The 21,948-nt window shown below is 48.4% G+C and overlaps 1 protein-coding gene across 5 annotated transcripts in view; it reads right to left on the bottom strand.

Moving 5' to 3' along the window:
• The window catches only part of BEND2 (BEN domain containing 2), a 90,094-nt gene extending 69,871 nt beyond the window's left edge, over window positions 1-20,223 (bottom strand). For 3 of the 5 annotated variants that reach the window (XM_088449495.1, XM_088449498.1, XM_088449499.1), the window contains exons 1-2: window positions 20,136-20,223; window positions 2,879-3,026 (exon numbers count right to left, since the gene is read on the bottom strand). In XM_088449495.1, coding sequence (XP_088305621.1) covers window positions 2,879-2,968 — 90 coding nt within the window. In that variant the 5' untranslated portion in view covers window positions 2,969-3,026; window positions 20,136-20,223. The remainder of the gene's footprint in view (window positions 1-2,878; window positions 3,027-20,135) is intronic. The other 2 variants (XM_088449496.1, XM_088449497.1) reach the window with 2 other exon arrangements.
• Between the last annotated feature and the right edge of the window lie 1,725 nt (window positions 20,224-21,948).

Genomic DNA, 21,948 nt, shown 5'->3' with positions numbered 1-21,948 from the left:
AAAAAAGAATACATACCAAAGCCCCGATCCTGCGTCCACTGCCATCAGCTGCTTTTGGGAACTATGGGAGAGACGTCATGACGTCTCTCCCAAAGGGCACGTGGGGGGAGCCTAACGCTGGAGCTCAGGAGTGAGCTCCGTCATCTGCCGCTTCTCGTTACTATGGGAGAGAAGTCATGTTGTCACTCCCATAGTGCCCGTGGGGAGATCCGGACGCCGGAGCTCAGGAGTGAGCTCCGGCTGCCGCTGCGGTGAGTCGGACGCCCGCTGGTAAAATTTCAGCGGGCGTCCGGCAAATGGAGCCTCCCTGTGGTGGTGGCGAGTGGGGGGTGGCTTGGAAAACTCGGTTGCCAGGACTAAAATCTTAGTCGCCATGGCAACTTGGATTTGTCGAGCCCTGGACCAACACAATAAGCAATTCTGACAAACGTTTCTACACGTTTCTATTAGCGCCTGTCATTTTTCAAACCCAGGGGCAGATATATTAAGCTCTGGGAAGTAATAGAGAGTGATAAACAACCAGCCACTCAGCTCCTAACTGTCATTTTCCAAACACAGCCTGTAACATGACAGGAGCTGAGTGGCTGGTAGTTGATCACTTTCCAATTTATCACTTTCCAGTGCTTAATACATCTGGCCCAAAGCCTGTAACATGACAGTTAGGAGCGGATTGGTTGGTACTTTATATTCAAGCATTGAAAAATATCCTCCTTAACCTCTGCCTGTTCTGCCTCTGATTCATTCAGTTTCAGCAATGTGCCTCACAGAAGTGGACATATCCTTCCAAGACAGTAATAAAAACACAAATGTGGGCAAATGCCCACGACTGGATGGATTTTATGACATGTAGCATACGGCAAATTGTGCCCACTAAATTAAAAGGTCTAAAAATAAAACAATAAAATAGAATGTTAAAAAAAAGCCCTGCACCCATCTTACTGCTCAGAATAATTCTTGACTATATATAAACAATACTGTTATGGCAGCACTGAAATCCTGCTCTGACCATTAATGGTTAAAATAACTTTAAAATAAAAACACCAGAAAAAAAAAACTTATAATAAATCTGAACTCGCTCCTTCAACTAAGATAACTGACTGGGTCCTCTATACTGCAACTTATCAAATTAGCTTCCTACTGAAAAACCTGCAACTATTGTCAGCTACGGAATGGGGCCAAATATAATGCTGGACAGACTTTGACAAAGAGCAAATAAATACATCAAACTAGTATACCTAAATAAACCATTGTGGACAATTTAAGCTATATTATTTAGGGAATTTACACATTGCTTAAAAGGATAGAGTTTCTAGATCCTACATCAATGGTCCCCAAATGTCCTAGGTGACAAATGTTCTATAAGACTGTAAGGCGGCCATACCTGCTTGTAGGGGAGGAAACTCATTTTTATATTTACCATTCCTGCATTGAAATAGATAAATAAGTTTTGCCTTCATGCCTTATAAATTATTTTCAATGTTGCATTTTGATTGCCCTTTAATCAGAAACACTTAAGTTGTTTCACATACATTTTAATATTTATGAAATTGTATATTTATTGTATCTATTATGCAGTTTTCAAAGCCAAACAGGAATGTAAAGTTATTAAAAAATACTAATTATAACACTGTGGGCCTGATTCAGAAGGCCGATATTTTCACAGAACAAGCGATTATTTGCTATTGCACATGCGAAGATCACTGCGCACACGCAGCGATTGCATTGAGATTACTTTCGTACATTGGAATCACGCACAAAGTAAGTGACAGGTAGTCAGCATTGAGGGTGGTAACAGGGAGGTGTCTAGATAAACGCAGGTGTGTCTGGCCGTTTAAACGCCATTTCATTGGCGTGCACAAATTAGCCATTGTGTTTGCAAGGGTTGCCATTGGGGGGGGGGGGGGGAGGGGGGGACTGCCGCGACTGGAGTCCTGGGCTCAGACAGAAAGGACCGCCCAGGGCCACTGGGAGCTCAGGACAGTTCTCGGAGCTCCCCTCAGTGGCTTGCCAGGCCCACAGCCACTGGCTCCCCCGTGTCGGGCTGATTCTACAGGTCCGGTGACAGGGGCATGTACAGGGAAAATGTATTAATTTTTTTATGTGGCACGCGTGATGTCATGATGCGCCGCTGAGAGGAGCTACAAGATCAAGAGGAGCAGATGCCAGCCTGAAGGCAGAATAAGGTAAGTGAGTGATGCTGGGGAGACGCAGAAGTGGGGGTGGCAGGAGCTGGAGAGACACTGCACTGCCTATTATATCAGTCCTGGGCCCCACAATTTCTGATGGCAGCCCTGGTGATTGCCTTCACAGCATGAGAACTCTCTGCGTGTCAGAAGAGATGTAGTGTTTGTGGCTGGTCAGACTTGACTTACATTCTGTGTGACTGCCCATTGTGCATCAATAGTACCAATGTTCACGCTGTTGTACATCGTCTAACAGAAACATGAGAAGGCAGCAGTAGGTGTCCCTATGCTCGGCTATGCTTTGGAAGGCATTAGCGTATTTTAGCAACTGAGATCCGTGAGAGTATGCAGTTGCGATTTCATTAGCGTATCTCTCTGAATCGGGCCCAGTGTCCCTTCCTCAGTTTTCAATTTCCTGCCATAACGTCTTACATATTATTTAGATTAGGCATACTTATACCTACTCAGAAAGTAACTAACTTTAATTGTAAAAAAGGTGAATTTAAAAGTAAGTAAAAAGCTGTAACAAAACATAGAAATACCATATTTTTATAGATTTGTTTAAATATCTGTTTAACCCACGCTTGCACGTCTGTATTATGTTTTAAGGATATCTAAAGATTTTTTTAAAAACATGCACTTATATTTTGGTGAACTGTAAAGAATGCTTGATTTGTTATAATCAGTATACATACTGTGCTGTCTGATACCATGGAGGCAACTCTTCTGCGTTTGTGTGGAAATCCATACTCCACCTCCTCAGTAGTAATGACATCACTTTGCATGGCTGAACTGTAGAAAAGGAGTGTCAGTCCAGAGTCAATGATGGCAGGTTTTCATTCTCTAAAGTTATAAAAAAAATAAAAACGTAAAACTTATACAAATAAAATAAATTATCTAATAACCTTCAGAAGGAACATTCAATTTCTAAAAATCCATAAAGAATGCCAGAACCTTCTTCTGGTATGTTGCAAACAGCGCAGCGAGCAGCAATCTCCTCAATCCACAAAGGTGTCAGATGCCTGAATCAGTCCCTGACTCCCTAAAGAGTAGGCTGTTTTAATATGGATAGACATACAAAGAGTAATATTTGCCATGTTATTAGATTTAATGATCTTATAAATTCTAACAAGGACCCTATGACACGTATTTACCGAACTATGCAAGTTTTGGGCTCCCTATTACCTTTTACCCCTTTCAGACATAAGCCAAAATACAGAATTATGGTATAACATACCTTGGGTAATTCTTTTTCTTTGAGGTCCATAGGGTCCACAGGATCTACCCTGGGGTATGTAGTTGGATAGCATCCAATGCACCAAGCTGCAAAGCTTTGGAGGTCCCAGAATGCACTGGTCCTCCTCCCTATATCACCCGCCTCCAGCCACAGATATTCAGTTTGTAACCAAGCCTAACGGCAAGAGACGGACAGTGTAGAAGGAAGAAAAATTGCACAGGAAACACTCAACATACGAAGAGGGAATCTGTGAAAAAAGGCTGAAGAGCAGATCCCAACTGAGGCTAGGTGTGTCAGGGTGGGTGCCCTGTGGACCCTATGGACCTAGAAGAAAAAATAATTATCCAAGGTATGTTATACCATAATTCTGTATTTTTTCTTCAGGTTCTATAGGGTCCACAGGATCTACCCTGGGGACGTCCTAAAGCAGTCCCCTTAAGGGTGGGGACGCTCCTGCGCAGAGAGGAGAATCCGCCCCCCAAAGGAAGCATCCTGAGAGGCAAACGTATCAAAAGCATAGAATTTGATAAACGTATTAACGGAAGACCAAGTGGCTGCCTTGCAAAACTGTTCAGCCAAGGCGCCATGTCTTACCACCCACGATTGTCCAACAGACTGAGTGGAATGTGTTGTCACTATGTTAGGAACAGGGAGACCAGCCTGTGTATAGACGTGAGAAACAGTCATACGAAGCCAGCGAGCCAACGTCTGTTTGTTTGCTGGCCAACCTCTTTTGTGAAATCCATATAGCACAAAGACAAAATCTGATTTCCTGATGGAACTGGTCCAATCTACGTAAATACGAAGCGCTCGAACCACATCCAAGGAAGCTTCACTTGTAGAGAGGTCTGAAGACTTGAAGGCCGGGACTACATTTTCCTCATTTATATGGAAACGGGAAACCACCTTTGGGAGGTAGCCTGCCTTGGCACGGAGGACTACTCTATTTGGATGAAAGATCAATATGGAGAACGTCATGAAAATGTTGCCAAGTCAGAAACTCTGCGAGCTGAAGAGATGGCGAGAAGAAAAAGTGTTTTCGCAGTTAGTCATCTCAAGTCCACCTTGTCCAAGGGTTCAAAGGGATGCGACTGCAGTGCCCTGAGAACCAAAGACAAATCCCACAGCGCCACCAGTGGGAGAAATGGAGGTTGCAGCCGCAAAACCCCCTGTAAGAATGGTCTAACATCCGGCAAAGGAGCAATCTTGCGCTGGAACCAAACTGTCAAAGCCGAAACTTGGACTCTCAAGGTAGCCAGGCGAAGACCTAAGTCTAATCCAGCCTGAAGAAAACCCAGTATTCTTGATACCTTGAGAACTTTAGGGTCATATTTTCTGTGGGAACACCAAAGAAAAAATTAACAACAAATTCTGTGATAGATGCGAGCAGAAGCAGACTTCCTTGCTCTCATCATTGTCTGACTCTAAAAAGCAGAGAAACCCCTGGCCTTTAAGACGGACGACTCAAGAGCCATGCCGTCAAAGCCAGCCGAAGTAAATCCTGGTAAAGACAGGGACCCTGCATTAGCAAATCCTGTCTTCGAGGCAGTGGAAGTGGACTGTCTACAGATAGACGTGTCAGATCGGAGAACTGATGCCTCCTGGGTCAGGCAGGGGCTATTAGTATCATTCTGTCTCCCTCCTGCTTGAACTTTCTGGCGACTCTTGAGAGGAGGGAGATTGGAGGAAACAGGTATGCCAACCTGAAGTTCCATCACACCGCCAGAGCGTCCACGAAGGTGGTGAGGGGGGGTCCCTTGTTATGGACCCGTACCTGAGGATTTTGTGGTTGTGACGTGGTGCCATGAGATCTACGTCCGGTAATCCCTACCTGTCCACCAGGAGTTGAATCACCTCCAGATGAAGAGCCCATTCTTCGGCGTGTATGTCCTGGCGACTTAGGAAGTCCGCCTCCCGATTGAGAATACCTGGGATGAATATTGCCAAGATTGCTGAAAGATGGCAATCTGCCCACAGCAGAATCTTTGCCGCTTCCCTCATGGCTGCCAGACTTCGTGTGTCTCCTTGATGATTTATGTAGGCCACTGCTGTCGCATTGTCGGACTGAACCTGGACAGACCTGCCCCGAAGAAGGTCCTGAGCCAGATTGAGTGCTTTGTGCACTGCCCGAAGCTCCAATATATTTATTGGTAGGTGACTTTCCTGGTCCGTCCACCTTCCCCGAAAGGTGCGATGACCCATCACTGCTCCCCATCCGTGGTGAGGAGTACCCATTCCGGGATCCATAACGGATGACCCTTGTCTAAATGAGTCGTCTCCAGCCACCAAGCAAGGGAGAGCTGAACCTCTGGTGAGATGCAAATCATCTGATGCTTTATCCGATGATACTGACCATCCCACTGGACCAGGATCCACAGCTGTAGGGTCCTGGAGTGGAAGTGGGCATACGCCACCATGTCGAACGTGGCTACCATGGAGCCCAGTATCTGCACAGCCAAGTGAACTGTCACTGTTTTCTTGCAAAGTAGATTGTAGCACTACAGTCTCGTGTGCACAATCTTGTCCTCTGGAAGAAGAATCCTCTATCCCAGAGAGTCCAGCAGCCCCCCAAGTGCACCATCTGCTGAGTTGGAGAAAGAAAATACTTTTTCCAATTGATTACCCAGCCGTGCTCCTGTAGGCAGACAATGGTCATCCGTAGATGACATTGTAACATCTCCTGAGATTGTGCCAATATCAGGAGGTCGTCTAGATATGGCAGTATTCTGACTCCTTGTCTTCTGAGACAAGCCGTCATGACTGCCATTATCTTGGTAAATACCCGAGGGGCTGTAGCCAGACCGAAGGGTAGAGCCTGGAATTGGTAATGTTGCTGATCTACCGCGAACCTGAGAAAGGCCTGGTGGGGATCTTGCAAATCGGGACATGCAGATATGCATCTTGTATGTCCAGTGAGACCATGAAGTCTCCAGGCTCCATCGCCAGCATAATTGACTGTAGGGTCTCCATACGGAATTTGGGCACATGGATGAATCTGTTGTGAGACTTCAGATTCAGGATAGGGCGGCGAGACCAATTGGGTTTTTGAATCAAAAATAAATCTTCCGACGCGGGGACTATGACTCCTGACCTCAGGAGTACCCCAATAGACTCCCGGTAGGCTGAAGCTCTGACCGGGTCTGCAGGAAAGTTTGTATCCACAAACCACTGAGGGGGATGCCTTAGAAATGTGATGGCATAACCCTGAGAGACCAGCTCTCGCACCAAGGCATCTGTAGTTGTCTGCTGCCAGGTCTGGGAAAACTGCAAAAGTCAGCCTCCAACCCTGACATCCTCCAGGGGGAGGCCCGCCCCATCACAGTTGGCTTACCATCTTTCTTGGAAGCCGGGCGTTTAGTAGACCAAGATTTCTCGGGCTGCGGTTTCCTGTGGGACGACTCTGTGTAGCTGAGTACTGTTTCTTTGTCCTAACCTCTGGTTGGAAGGACCAAGATGACGACTGCCTCCCAGAGGTAGACGTAGATGGCAATTCAGCAGACTTTGGTATTGCCAAAGAAGTCATTATGTCATCCAATCCTGGCCCAAACAGTACCTTCCCTGCAAAAGGCAAAGATTCCAGAGCCTTCTTAAACCTTTAGATGTCTACGACACCTCCTCTTCCTCCATACTGAGGACAGATCTGACCGCTCTTACTAGAGAGGGAACATCCACCAGGGACTGATGGTCCTCTTTCACTGAGACAGACCAAGAACTCTGAGTATCAGAGTCTGATGAGGAGGCTGAGTCAGACTCCTGAGGCAACACATGACGAGAACCTCTTTTATGCCCATGCTTTTTTAACACCACTGGTCTATCGACCTGCGGAGAGGCTGAAGATGGCAGTATACTCTGACTAGAGTGAGCAGCAAAATTACCCCAACAGGGATTCATGGGGGGCATACACATAGGATGATGCACATGCTGTGCGTACCCCATATCATGAGGCGCTACAGCAGCTGGAGCCCGTACCTCCATGGCTTTGCCTATTAAACAGGACAAAACCTCAAGCGTAATGGCCATCCAAGATGACTCTGGTGCTGGTGCAGGTGTACCAGATATATTGGATAGCTGTTTACAACAGTTATTACACAAGCCATACTGGTTAACATCCTGGTCTGACAGGCCTGCAGAACAGGACTTAGAGGAAATAAGCACTGGAGGGCTCTCATCCTCATCCTGGTAGCGTTCCCGCTAGGCTGTTTTAGTGGGGTGCGGCGCCCTGCCATCCTTCTGGAGGGCAAAAAGCACCCTGCCCTCCAGAAGCAGGGCAAAAAGCGCCCTGCCCTCACAGCCTGCGGGTGCAGTCTTCACCCACGGGTCGCAGTTTCCCGCGGGTGGGTAAATGTGCGGGTGTGTGCACGCGCCCAACATCTATTCTCCCTGTCGGCAGCGCTTGGGGGCTGCCCAGCGTGTCTGTGTCAGGCACGCCCCCAAGAGTGACGAAAAGGGGATGAGTATTATAGACACGCCCCCTTTTCGGGCACGCGCGTGCCTTCGGCGCATGCATGGAAGTTCCCTCTCTAGCTCTGGTGCCCTGCCTGCTGCCGGAGCTAGAGTGAACACTATAAATGGTATAAGGTATACAATATAAATGCAATGTGACCTTGTATCAATTAAATCCCCCACACACCTTCAGAGGGATGAGGAGAAACACAGTGATAGCTGTACCCGACAGTTTTGAAAAAATAGGCAGTTACACACAGCAGCTAGCATACAGTCACATACAATGCATAAATACGCATATTTGCTAAAGCGATATGGACTCTGGATCAACTGACCAGCCCCAAAGGTATAATGGTAGGATATAGAGGACCTGATTCATACCCGCTCGCTAAGTTGCACTCGCTCGCTCTGAGCGATTTTCGCCGTCTGCGCATGTGTATAATTCGCATTGCGTGTACGCAAGTCAGTCTTTGCAATATGATTTTGGTTGCTCATAAGCCACTATCAGATAGTGCCGTTTGTGGGTGGTAACAGGGGAAGGTACTTGTGAATGGGGGAGTGGATGTGCGAACGCAGGCGTGTCAGGCCGCCAAAACGCTGTTTAAAGGGCATGCATAATTAGCAAAGTAGTGTAATTGTACACGTCACCTGCATGTATTTCAGGCCACACTGATCGCAGTGCTTGCGGCGGAGAAAGACAACCTCAAGGACTGCGAGCAGCTCCAATGGCTGTCGATGTTACAGATTACTCCTACAATTCCCGGAGATGACGTGTGTTGCGAGTGTCAAGGGGGCGTCTTTATACAGTAGTGAGCGCTCATTGCCATACCTCGCTAAGACATAGAGGGCATCCTTACGCGATGCAATGCGAGCGCTTCATTTAAATATCCGGCCTATTTTTGCCAGCGAGCGACTGCATCTTGCGAGCGGGTCTGAATGAGCTCCAGAGTGCGCTATATGCCAAACCCAAGGAAGAGGTATATAGAGAGATAGACCAAACCTCTGAGACCAACTGCTTCAGTAGTGCACGGACAAACACTAAACTGCGCACATTTCACACACGAGGTGGTCAATTATAGAAACCCAGACGCGGGTACCAATACCCGGAAGTTTGCGTCTGGGGGGGGCGCGGGAGCGGCCGCGGGAGTTCCCATCTCCCCTAGGCTGCGATTTTGACAACCGGGTACGCTGACCTCACGGCAGCAAGACGTTGACTAGTGAGTCTTACCACCTGTCCCCAGTGACAGATCATATGGCCCTGGCCGCCTTAGTGAGGACACGTTGCACGAGACCTTCACCCACAGACGTCTCCGATGCGTCTCAACACCGGAGGCGGGACACTGCTTCGTGCACGATTCCCTGAGAGGAATCGCTTACCTGCCATCTCCGTGACCCAACTGCAGTCCTGGACCTCAGAGAAAGCCGCTAGCCAAGCCACGCTGAGGCCTGCCGAAAACCTCAGTCAGTATAACAGTGCTGGTGTTTCGTCGGTGGCGGAGGTAGGAGTCGCTGTACAAGCGTCTATGCTGGCGCCTGGTACTGCTAAACTCTGAAGTTCGAAAAAACTTAAGGTAAAACATAAAAGAAAAAAGCCTAGGACTGCCTAGCAGTCCCGCTGTTACAACAGGTACGTCTTGCCGCGCACCAAACAAAAAAACTGAATGCCTGTGGTTGGGGTATATAGGGAGGAGTGCCAGTGCATGCTAGGAGCTCCAAAGCTTTGCTGTTTGGTGCATTGGATGCGATCCAACAAGATACCCCAGGGTACATCCTGCGGATCCTATGGAACCCGAAGATGAAAACCCGGCTTCGGCGTATGTCAAGAAAGATCTGACCCGGGTTGCTATCAGGGTTTTTCCCGGGACTTGCAACCCGGGTCGACATCCTGTTTCATGTGTGAAAGGTGCGACCCGGGTCTTGATGACCCAGGTCTTGCATAAAACAAATTAATTGGCCAGGGTGCTTGTAGATTGACTGTCGGCGCTTGGAGATTACATCATCTCCAAGAGCCCACTGAATGCTGGAAGAACGGGATTTTAGGCCTGAAAGGGGTATTACTGAACTCTTTCATTTACACCAGTGGTTCCCAAACTGTGCACCGTGGCACCCTGGGGTGCCTCGGGACACTTGCAGGGGTGCCTCAGGTTGTTGGTCCAGCACCAAATCAATTTATTTGTGGTCAATGTAATGTAAATATGTGGACAAACAGAAGCGCAAACCTGTACACCACAACATAACTGAACCTAGGGATGACAGGTAAGCACAATTTACTACATTGTTTTCTGAATTTCACAACAACAAGTTTAAACTTAGGGGTGCCGTGAAAACAATGCTAATACTCGAGGGTGTTAGAAGACTAATGGATGATTAGAAAACCCTTTTGCAATTATGTTAGCACAGCTGAAAAAGGGTTTGATTGTTAGAGAAGCTATAAAACTGGCCTTCCTTTCAGCTAGTTGAGTACCTGGAGCATCACATTTGTGTGTTCGATTATACTCTCCAAATGGCCAGAAAAAGAGAACTTTCATGTGAAACTCGACAGTCTATTCTTGTTGTTAGAAATGAAGGCTATTCCATGCGAGACATTTCAAAGAAACTGAACATTTCCTACATCGGTGTGTACTACTCCCTTCAGAGAACAGCACAAACAGGCTAAGTGGGAGGCCCCGATGCACAACTGTGCAAGAAGACAAGCACATTAGGGATTTTGAATAAGGAAGGCTATCACTCCATTTTGCAACGCCATGCCATACCCTGTGGACAGCGCTTGATTGGAGCCAATTTCCACCTCCAACAGGACAATGACCCAAAGCATACCTCCAAATTATGCAAGAACTATTTAGGGAAGAAGCAGGCACCTGGTATTGTCTGTAATGGAGTGGCCAGCGCAGTCACCAGATCACAACCCCATTGAGCTGTTGTGGGAGCAGCTTGACCATATGGTACGCAAGAAGTGCCCATCAAGCCATCCAACTTGTGGGAGGTGCTTCAGGAAGCGTGGGGTGAAATTTCTTCAGATTACCTCAACAAATTAACAGCTAGAATGCCAAACGTCTGCAATGCTGTAATTGCTGCAAAAGGAGCATTCTTTGACGAAAGCAAAGTTTGAAGGACAAAATTATTATTTCAAGTGAAAATTATTATTTCTAACCTTACCAATGTATTCATTTTGCAACTCATTTGATAAATAAAAGTCAGTTTTCATGTAAAACACGAAATTGTCTGGGTGACCCCAAACTTTTGAACAGTAGTGTAAGCACAATTTACTTCATTTAATGTTTGCTGAATTTCTCAATAATACCCCTTTTCCACCAAAATTCCGGGTCTGACCCTGAGTTGGAACAGGGTTCCTATCCGGATCTGACCTGGAATTTAGCCGGCGCCGACTCGGGATATTCCCGAGTCGGTGTTGCTCACACCGCAGTCTGCACAGACCCGGCTTTTCCGGCGTGAAAGTGGACGCTTGGAGATGACGTCATCTCCAAGCGCCACTGAAGCCGGACCAATCGGCCGGCTTGCGGCGCACTGCTGGTCATCAAGACCCGAAGTGTGCCGTACACACAGCAGGGTTTCACGGGCTACACCTGTGTTAAACCCTGCTATTTACCTGGGTTGGATTGCCGGGTCACTCGACCCGGCGATCCAACCCTCTCCCCTTTTACACCAAGGAGCTGCCCAGGTTAATCCTGCAATAACCCGGGTTTTAGCTCTGGTGTAAAAGGGGTATAAGAAACTTTTGGCCCATGCTGATACTCTAGGGCACCGTAATTCGAAATAGTTTGGGAACCACTGCTCTAAACATTAGAAAGAAATTCAAGCTTGCAGGCGTTTGATGAATGTGACACCTGATTGGACAGGAATCATGCTCAATCCAATTAGATGTTGCATTCATTACAGACTTCCCCTCATAGCATATAGTTTAATTTTATTTAGTAGAAGTCCCATTTAACAATGATACATAACCCCTAAAACGAGTGCTAAAAGGGTTATGTCATCCATTCAATATTTAACAAACAGCGGTAATCTAAGATTACTGCTGTTTCTCAATGCATCGCACTCGCCATCTTTAGATCTGTCACTGCTGCAAGTAATGAGGACCGGGCAGCAACCTTTCTGGCTTTAGCGAAGCCTTCCAGAAACTGCCATGTTCCTGTCAGGTTAAACAGTCATGCACATGCGCAGACCGACAGTCGCGTATTCCATACAAGTCCAACGCTGCCAGCAGCTGAGCGGAGGACCCTGCCGACAAGGAGGATGTTGCTGAACCTCCCTGGTGAGGTAATTAATGATGAATACAAGGGGCATATTTGTTTGTATCCCTGCAATATTAAAATATGACGCTGGTATTTAGATTTGTTAATAAATGGGGCCCTATATAGTATTTCACTCATTTGATGAATGCACTTCTTTGAACTATAGATCACTCTGTGGGGTCTATTTAAGAAGCAGTGTTAGGAGACAGAGTGAAAAGTGATAAGGTGCCAGCCAATCAGCTCCCAACTGTCATCTCACAGGCTGTGTTTGAAAAATGACAGTTGGGAGCTGATTGGCTGGCACCTTATAACATTCTTATCACTTTTCACTCTGTCTCCTAACACTGCTTAGTAAATAGACCCCTGTATCCCCTTATTCTAATTTAAATAATCCATCTCTCTTATTCAACATTCATAGTAAAATTCATACTGGTCTCTTGCTACTTTTAATCTGCATTATTCTGTACCCAATATTCTGTATATACACTAAAGTTTGTTTTGATATAATTTACTCAATATTAACAAGTAATTTTTCTTCCTTTAATTACAAATTACCCATTTTTGCCCTACATTGAAATGAACATATACGACCTTTATAGACTTTCTGCCATATCCACTCATATAATTCGTTTGGATTTTATGATAAACCACTACATCAGGGGTGGACAAACTCGGTCCTCGAGATCTACCCAACAGTTCACGTTTTCCAGGTCACCTAGCAGGTGCACAGGTGTAGACATTACTCACTGACACATTTTGAAAGATCCACAGGTGGAGCTAATTATTTCAGTTGTGATTCTGTGAGGAGACCTGGAAAACATGAACTGTTGGTAGCTCTCGAGGACCGAGTTTGGCCACCCCTGCACTACATGATATCTGATAATTGTAGAAAAAGCAGTTTCAAAGTAACAATCATCGTAGTCAGCTTTAAAAAAAAAATAAAAAAGTGACATTTGCAGATTGATAGTCTACTGTTCAATTTGAGAAGAGTACAGTTGTGGTGAAATCTCACGCAAATCAAGTTTGTGGCGAAATGGCCCATTTCACAGAGGTGTGAAGTTCTGTTGATGCCTATGTCTAATTCTGCTTTTTCCTTGCCATTACACATTGAGGTCAATCCTATTATTAGGTGCGAATTGCGAGATGCGATTTCCACTTCGAATTCACATAGCGAATTCATTTTGCAATCCAATTACATGTCATTTCTTGAGGTAAAAAACAAAAATGTCCTCAAATTACCCCAAAATCAACTTTTTCGTTAGTTTAGGCACCCCAAATTTAATTACAATAATTTTTTAGTTGAAAAATAATTGTCTTTATAATTTTTTTTCATTTTTCAAGGCGCCCTCAAAGTACCCCAAAATCACCCTTTTGCCTACTTTTTTTTGCATTTTTCGTTTAATTTGTATGAGATATGGTAAGAACTTACCCTTGTTATCTCTATTTCTACGAAGTCCATAGGGTTCCACAGGATACCTTGGGGGTATAGGTGATGACGTCAGTCTTCAGGCACCACAGAGTTAAAGTTTTCAGCCTCCCAGGATGCATCTGGGTCCCTTTCCTATACCCCGCCCCCGGGCCAAGGCATCTCAGTTACGTCACAAGCCATAGGCCGGAGGAGGAGAAGAAAGAGAGAGAAGAAAAAATCTGGACACTCACAAGAATCACATTCTCACCATAGGGAGACGGAAAAACCGGTGACCAGAATAAAGCCCATCAGCAGTACAGGTGCGACAGGGCGGGAGTCCTGTGGAACCCTATGGACTTCGTAGAAATAGAGATAACAAGGGTAAGTTCTTACCATATCTCATATTTTCTACTTCAGGGTCCATAGGGTATCCACAGGATACCTTGGGGATGTCCCAAAGCAGTATCCTTTAAGGGTGGGGACGCTCCTGTGCTGAGAGGAGAATCCGCCGCCCGAAGGTAGCATCCTGAGATGCAAAGGTGTCAAAAGCGTAATACCTCACAAAGGTATGGACAGAAGACTACGTAGCAGCCTTGCAGATCTGAACTGCAGAGGCACCACGTCTAGCTGCCCACGAAGGACCCACAGACCTAGTGGAATGAGCCCTCACCAAGGAGGGAACTGGAAGACCTTCATGAAGATAAGCTTCTGAAATTGCCATACGAATCCAGCCTGCCAAAGTCTACTTTGAAGCAGGCCAACCCTTTTTACGGAAGCCATAGAGGACAAACAAGGCGTCCGACTTCCTAAAAGAAGAAGTGCGGTCAACATAAATTCTCAATGCCCGCACAACATCCCAAGTGGCGTCACCCACTGAAAGTCCAGATGAATTGAAAGCCGGCACAACAATTTCTTCATTGATGTGAAAACTGGATACCACTTCGGGAAGGAATCCCGGACAAGTGCGAAGCACCGCCCTATTCCTATGAAAAATCAGAAAAGGGGGTCTACAAGAGAGAACCCCTAAATCCGAAACCCTTCTGGCCGAGGCAAGGGCCAGAAGGAATATGGTTTTAGCTGTAAGCCATTTAAAGTCCACTGAGTCCAGTGGTTCAAACGGCGGTCCCTGGAGAACTCTCAGGACCACAGCCCAATTCCAAGGCGCCACCGGTGGAACAAAAGGTGGCTGAATGCGAAGAACACCTCGCATAAAGGTGTGCAAGAGTGCAAGAGCGCAACAATCCTACGATGAAACCAGACTAACAGGGCAGACACCTTCACTTTCAGAGAAGCCAGGCGAAGCCCATGATCCAGTCCAGCCTGTAGGAAAGCCAACACCCTAGACAGGCGGAACTCCCTAAGGGAATACCCTCTAGGTCTACACCACCGGAAGAAAGTATGCCACAGACGATGGTAGATTCTTGCCGAGGAAGGTTTACGAGCTCTTAGTATGGTTTGCACCACGGAGCCAGAAAAATCCTCTGGACCTTAGCATGACCGTTTCAACAACCACACCAAGTCAGGTCCGGGTGAAGACAAGGACCCTGTGACAGCAGATTCGGTCGTAATGGTAACCTCAGAGGAACGTCTACTGACAGACTCTGGAGGTCGGAGAACCAGTGCCGTCTGGGCCACTCGGGAGCTATCAACAGTAGCGTACCTCCTTCTTGATTTGAATTTCCGTATTACCCGCGGAAGGGAAAACGGAGGGAAAAGGTAGGCAAACTGGAACGTCTACTGGACGGACAGGGCATACACCAGAGACACCTTTGCGTCTCTTGTTCGAGACCCGTACACCGGCAACTTGTTGTTGTGCCGGGACGCCATGAGGTCTATCTCTGGAAAACCCCACTTGTCCACCAGACTCTGAAAGACGTCCTGGTGTAAAGACCACTCTCCCGGATGCACGTCCTGCCTGCTGAGAAAATCCGCTTCCCAGTTGAGGACTCCCGGGATGAACACTGCTGATAATGCTGGGAGATTGCGCTCCGCCCAGACCAGAATACGGAACACTTCTGCGAGTGCTGCCCGACTTTGGGTTCCTCCTTGCTGGTTTAAATAGGCCACCGTGGTGGCGTTATCCGACGGGACCTGCACAGGGTGACCCTGGAGAACCGGCTGTGCCAGCTGGAGAGCTCTTGACATCGCATGGAGCTCCAAAATGTTTATTGGAAGCTCCGCTTCCGCCCGAGTCCACCTGCCCTGAAACAAGTGTGGACCCGTGACAGCTCCCCAGCCCCGGAGACTGGCGTCCGTTGTTAACAGGACCCAGTTCGCCACCCAGAACTGGCGACCCTTGTTGAGGTAGGTCGTCTGCAAACACCAGGTTAGAGACAGGCGAACGTCCGGAGTGAGCCCCATCGTCTGGGACTTGAGACACTGAGGCAATCCATTCCATCTGGACCGGATCAATAGCAGCAGAGGTTTGGAGTGAAATTGGGCGTATTCCAGCATGTCGAATACCGACACCATTGAGCCCAATAATCCCATTGCCAAGTGTATCGACACTCGACGACACTGCAGACAACTGCGCACCCTCAACTACAAAGCAAGGATCTTTTCCTCCGTCACAAAGATCCACTGCTGCCTGGAGTCCAATAAGGCCCCGAGGTGCAGGATCCTCTGAGACGGGGTGAGAATGCAATCGTCAGATCCAGATGGTGTAAAAGCAGCTCTGGAGACCCCGCTATCAACAGGAGGTCGTCCAGATAAGGCAACAGTCGGACTCCCTGCGTCCGCAGTAGAGCCGCCATGACCTTGGTGAATACCCGTGGAGCAGTCACCAGGCCAAAAGGCAGTGCCCGGAACTGGAAATGTTCGTTACAGATTGCCAATCTGAGGAACTGCTGATGGCGCAAAAGAATAGGGACATGCAGGTAAGTGTCCTGGATGTCCAATGACACCATGTAGTCCCCAGGTTCCAGTGCCAGAATAATGGACCGCAGGGTCTCCATCCGAAACAGAAGCACCCTCAAGGACTTGTGGAGGGCCTTTAGGTTTAGTATTGAACGGTAAGACCCATTGGGTTTCTGCACCAAAAATAGAATGAAATAGAAACCCAGGCCCCTCTGGGAAATTGGAACATGCACTGAAACTCCAGCCTGGAGCATAATGTGCAAAACCTTCCGCAGTTCCGAGGCTTTGCTCCGGTCTAGCGGAAGGCCTGTCCCGAAAGGAGAGGGCATACCTGTGAGAGACCACCTCCTGAACCCAAGTGTCTGTCGTAGTCCTCGACCAGCACTGGGCGAACTGAAGCAGGCGCCCCCCACTTTGGGGTCCCCCAAAGGGAGGCCTGGACCGTCAGGCCGCAGGTTTGTTATCTGACCTAGGAGCCGGACGTCTGGTACTCCAGACCTGTTTCTTGGGCTTGGACAATTTCTTGGTCCCAGCCTGCCGTGGAAAGGACTGTACTTTAGGCCTACCTTGGACCCTGTAAGGCCAAAAGGACGACCCACCAGCACTAGAAGGAATCGTAGCAGACGGAAGACATGCAGATTTTGTTGCTGCCAACGTAACTACAATTTTGTCCAGATCTGGACCAAATAGTATCTGTCCAGACCTTCTAATCCCTTTTTTTTTTTTGAATCCGCGTCCGCTTTCCAAGAACGCAACCATAAGGTGCGACGAGCAGCCACGGCTGCAGAGGAGATCCTAGAGGTGAGCATACAAATATCTAAGGCCGCTTCATTAATGTAAGTGGCCGAGTCTCGGAGATTGCCCACCAACTCGGTCTGTTCAGCCGAACATTCAGAGTCCAAAGACGCCTCCAAATTATCCGCCCAGCGCTCCATAGCTCTGGCTACCCAACACACGGCCAGAGCCGGTCTGGATGCTTCCCTGCAAGGGAATAAACGGATTTGAGGCAGATCTCCACCTTGCAGTCAGTGACATCCTTCAAGGATGACATCGAAGGCATAGGCAACGTGGCAGTTTTGACTAGGTGTGTGACATGTGAATCCACTTGCGTAGGGGATTCCCACTTAGAAAAATAATTGACCGCAAACGGATAAGCCACGGCTAAGCGCCTCTGGGGCTGAAACCGTTTACCTGGATTTTTCCACGCCTCCTCTAAATGATCCACTAATTGATCAGAAAGAGGGAACACCGTAGCCTCACCCTTAATATCCTTAAAAAGGCATATATGAATGTGGCCACCGAAGGATCAATATCCTCAATAACTAAAGCTGAGCGGACCGCTCGAATAAGACCAGAGATATACACCTTGGACTTAGCGTCCGGCTCTTTGGTACGGAGAGGTTCTTGGTCAGATAGATCCAGAATCTCCCCATCATCTGACGTCTCATCGTCATCCCCATAAGGAGCAGATAAAGACGCCACCGGCCGTTTATTAGGCCGCAACACAGACTCCCCCTGTAAAACATCGGACAAATGCTGAACCGATGTAGTTAGAGTATTAACCAACGCAGGCTCCGGAGAAACCTGGGAAGGGACAGGGAGACTGTGGGGTACCATCAATTGTCTCAGGAACTCCAGCATGGGTGACGACACCACTGACTGCTGGGACAAACCCGTCTGGGTAAACGCAGGTGGCGGAGCAAGCTGGCCCACAAGGGTTGTAAGCGCCTTAGCGAAACAAGCCCAGGGAGGTTCCTGTACCGGGACCGTGACCATAATCGGCCGTGACAGTGCCAGGCACTGGGGACATAACCCCTCCGCGTTACCCTCCCCCTCCGCTATTGGTACCTTACATTTAGTACACATGAGCTGGAGAGGAAAGTCAGTCTCAGACATGATGGTAAGTATGTGACACTCACACCTATACGTATTGGTATAGTGTGAATAACACCCTGCACACCGCGCACCACAAGGGCTTTGAGCAGAGCAAGATCAGGGACAGTAATAAGGCTGACAGTAGATAGTGAAAGTACAGACAGCAGGCTAGCAGATTAGTCACATACAATGCAGAAGAAACAAATCCCTGCACTATTAGCGCTGGTTCTCAACTACTCAGACTCTCAGGCTGGTAGGACTCAGCGCTGCATACACTGACCTGTGACAAACAGAGGAGAGGTATGCTGGGGGACCCAGACCGCAATGCCACCGCTCACAGGCTTCCAGCAGCGTTCACCATGCTTCAAAGATGGCCACCGAGGAGCAGAGGATGAAGGAGGCCGGCCTGGGGGAGGAGCGCTGACACACTATGGCCAATCAGACAGAGCAGAGAGGCTGTGTGCAGCAGGGGAGGCGCCAGCTGTGAGACAGGGAAAGCGCGCTCCCCTGGCATGCATTTAACCCCTGGGACACCGCAGCGCATGCCGCTCAGCAGCGGCCCGCTGTCCCAGGGGGTAGTGGAAGCGCAGGTTGGTCGCCTGGCTCCACGCTGCAGCCAGTCCCCAGGGAGCCTCCTGCCTGAGGACTCAGGACCATGTGACCAGCGGGGACCCACCGCGGGACCCCGCTGCTTACCTGCTATCCCCTGGGATCCGGCCATGGTCCAAGACATCTGGGGGCACCGCTAGCCGTGACCCCAGATGTCTACCAGCATCCCCGGATCAGTACCGGCGTTCTGGTACCGACGGGGTGTAGGGGAGACGGCATGGACGTCAGTACTGACTGTCCATGCTGTACTCCCAGATGTGCAGCCAGCGCTGCCTTTAAAACAAACTTCAGGGGCTCTTCACAGCCCCCCTCTGCACAGTGCCTCTGACTCCGGCCAGGCACCGACGAAACTGAGATGCCTTGGCCCGGGGGCGGGGTATAGGAGAGGGACCCAGATGCATCCTGGGAGGCTGAAAACTTTAACTCTGTGGTGCCTGAAGACTGACGTCATCACCTATACCCCCAAGGTATCCTGTGGATACCCTATGGACCCTGAAGTAGAAAGTTAGTTTTTTATCAATTCCTTGCATTTTAAAAAAAGACCACAAATCAGCCATTTGACACCATTTAAAAACCTACAGCAACTTCCTACAATGGCCACAATCAGCCTTCTATATGGTCCTGCTAACGAAATTATCCATTTTGGGGGTTCCAGGATGGTCTCCCCACATTTTCATGCATTTCTCGCAAATCTCATTTGGCAGTCAATTCGTACCCCTCCTCTGCGAGTCGTGCAAATAGGCATTTTTATTTGGATTGGAGAATTCTAGGGAGCGTGCTTCGCGGTGATGTGTGTGAGTCTAAAGAAACAAACTCGCTACTTGCAATTCGCACCTAATTGGATGGAGAACTTAGTGCACAACCAGTGAATAAAGCCGCATGGTGTTTGCACACAGCTGTCTCCCCAGCAGTCAGTGTGCTCCCGCAGGCCGGTCAGCTGTCTCCCCGGTAGTCAGTGTGCTCCCGCAGGCCAATGTGACGTATAACCAGTCACACAAGTAATGAGACCCCGGTATCACCACCAACTGCAGTGGCCTCATACAGCAGCGCACTGACAGCGGCAGGAGCCCGGGCACTGACATGCTTGGGGGGAGGGGAACGGACAGTAGCTAGCGGTGATCACACTGCCGGCATCACACACACACGGCGGGGAGCGGTGTTGGTGTTACACCACCACTATACACGTTACAAACATCAGGGCACACAGGGGGAGGGGCTGCCGTACGTCACTCCGCCCAATAACAATGCGGGGAAATAAGAGATTAACCAACCGGAGCGCCGGAGCAGCAGCTGTGTCCGTTCTCGAAGAGCTCAGTAGTAGCTGCGCTGCTCTATCAGGGGAACAGCAGGGAAGCTCAGCGACGTTCTCCTGCTGGCTGCTGATTGGATGATTAATTGGACAGCAAACACTTGGGGGATGGGATTCAACGATCCTATTGGCTGAGTCGGTGGCTGAGACGTCATTACGCACGGGAGCCCTGACGTCGTTCTGTCAGCAGCTGCGCCGCCCGCCCGTGTGTGTGCAGAGAGAAGCGCGTCACTGCAGTGACTGCACTGGCCTTCAGCGACCACCTGTTGTAGGAAGATGATAAGTAAATGTACTTCAACTACAACAAGAGACGAGATAAGGTGTCAGGCTTCAAGTCTGAGACGTTTTTGTTGGGCGTCTAATGGGTTTGGGCAGCACATGGTGGTTTCATAGCATACGGGAATAAATGTCTTTTAATCGTTCTTTATATCAGTGCTTGCTGCTTTGGAGTTTACTGTCTGCGTTGCATACCACGTTTCAATGTTCAGAAGCCATTTACCCTGGCATTGTGCCTTTGGACCAGTGTTGACAACTCTGAAATGAGAAACAAGCAACTGATGAGTGAAAAACAAACCCAAACAAATCCAAAAAGCCCACTTAACAAGCCTAATTTAATGGGGGGGGGGGGAGTAATTTAACGAAAACCACAAACTTTATTGTCACCAAAGCAGCAGCCATCATGACCAATGGTGGTGATGGTTTCCTGAGACAGCATCTGTGGACGCTGCACTCGGATCACAAATTTCTTATAGACATCTGCATTTACATTTTGTTGCACAGCCGCTTCCCTGCGTCCATCTCTGAATCAGGCCCTCAGTGTACAGTATACAGCAACTTTTCATTTTGCTAGAACTAAGTTATACGTATCATCCACTTTTATTTGTAAGGGCCACAGAGGGCCTGATTCAGAGCCGGGTGCAATTAGTATCGGAGAGAATTCAAATTTAGTATTTCTTATTCTTCTAAATTATCTTTTTGATATCTTGAGCAGTGGCAAATCTACATTTTTGGGGCCCTGAAGCTTGAAATGTTATGGGGGCCCCTTTGCAACCATCAACAATAAGGCAACATCCAACAAGGTCCAAAGGGGTTTCCTGCCTTTGCAAGAACCTTGAGGTTCAAATGGCGGAAATGTAGAAACCCCCCAGAGAGTGAGAGACTATAGATAGATGTAGAAACCCCTCAGAGTGAGACTGTCAGGATTCAGCCTGGGATCGGCTGTTACTTACTGCAGTGCCGGCTTCCCCTGACTAGCAAGCACGGTCAGACGTCAGGTGCAGCGGTGGATGACATGCTGAGTATTCTCCCCGGGGCCCATGTGACATCTACACGATCCTGAGTCCTTATCGGAGTTCCCGCAGTGATAGTCATGGGCGCAGCCATATTGTCTGTATCACCTGACCGGTCTCTTATCCAATGGTAGCCTTGTCAGTTCTCAGCTGACTCTCTCCTCCAATGGACAGCTACCTTAGGGTATATAGCAGGACTCAGTGGCGTAAGTTCATACCAGATGCCCGGAGTTAAGTTCTTATTTGGTGCCCCTCCGTCACAGCCACTGACACTGTATGGAGGAGTGACTAAGAGAGTTGTGGGTGAGGGGGACACCGGACGTGTTACACTGACAGAAGCTGCTAAGGAGCAGCAACACCAATGAGTAGGGATAGACGGAAACGGCAGCTGACGGTCTGACACAGAGCTCTCCACTAGTGTATAGTGGCTTCTCAGTTGCCAGAAAGAGGTTCCATGTATTGGGCGGCCGTGACGGTACAGTACAG

Source organism: Taudactylus pleione, unplaced genomic scaffold (genome assembly GCF_031769625.1).
Source record: "Taudactylus pleione unplaced genomic scaffold, aTauple2 ptg000487l, whole genome shotgun sequence".
NCBI classification, from domain to species: Eukaryota; Metazoa; Chordata; class Amphibia; order Anura; family Myobatrachidae; genus Taudactylus; species Taudactylus pleione.
This window is presented reverse-complemented; position numbering and strand designations above follow the sequence as displayed.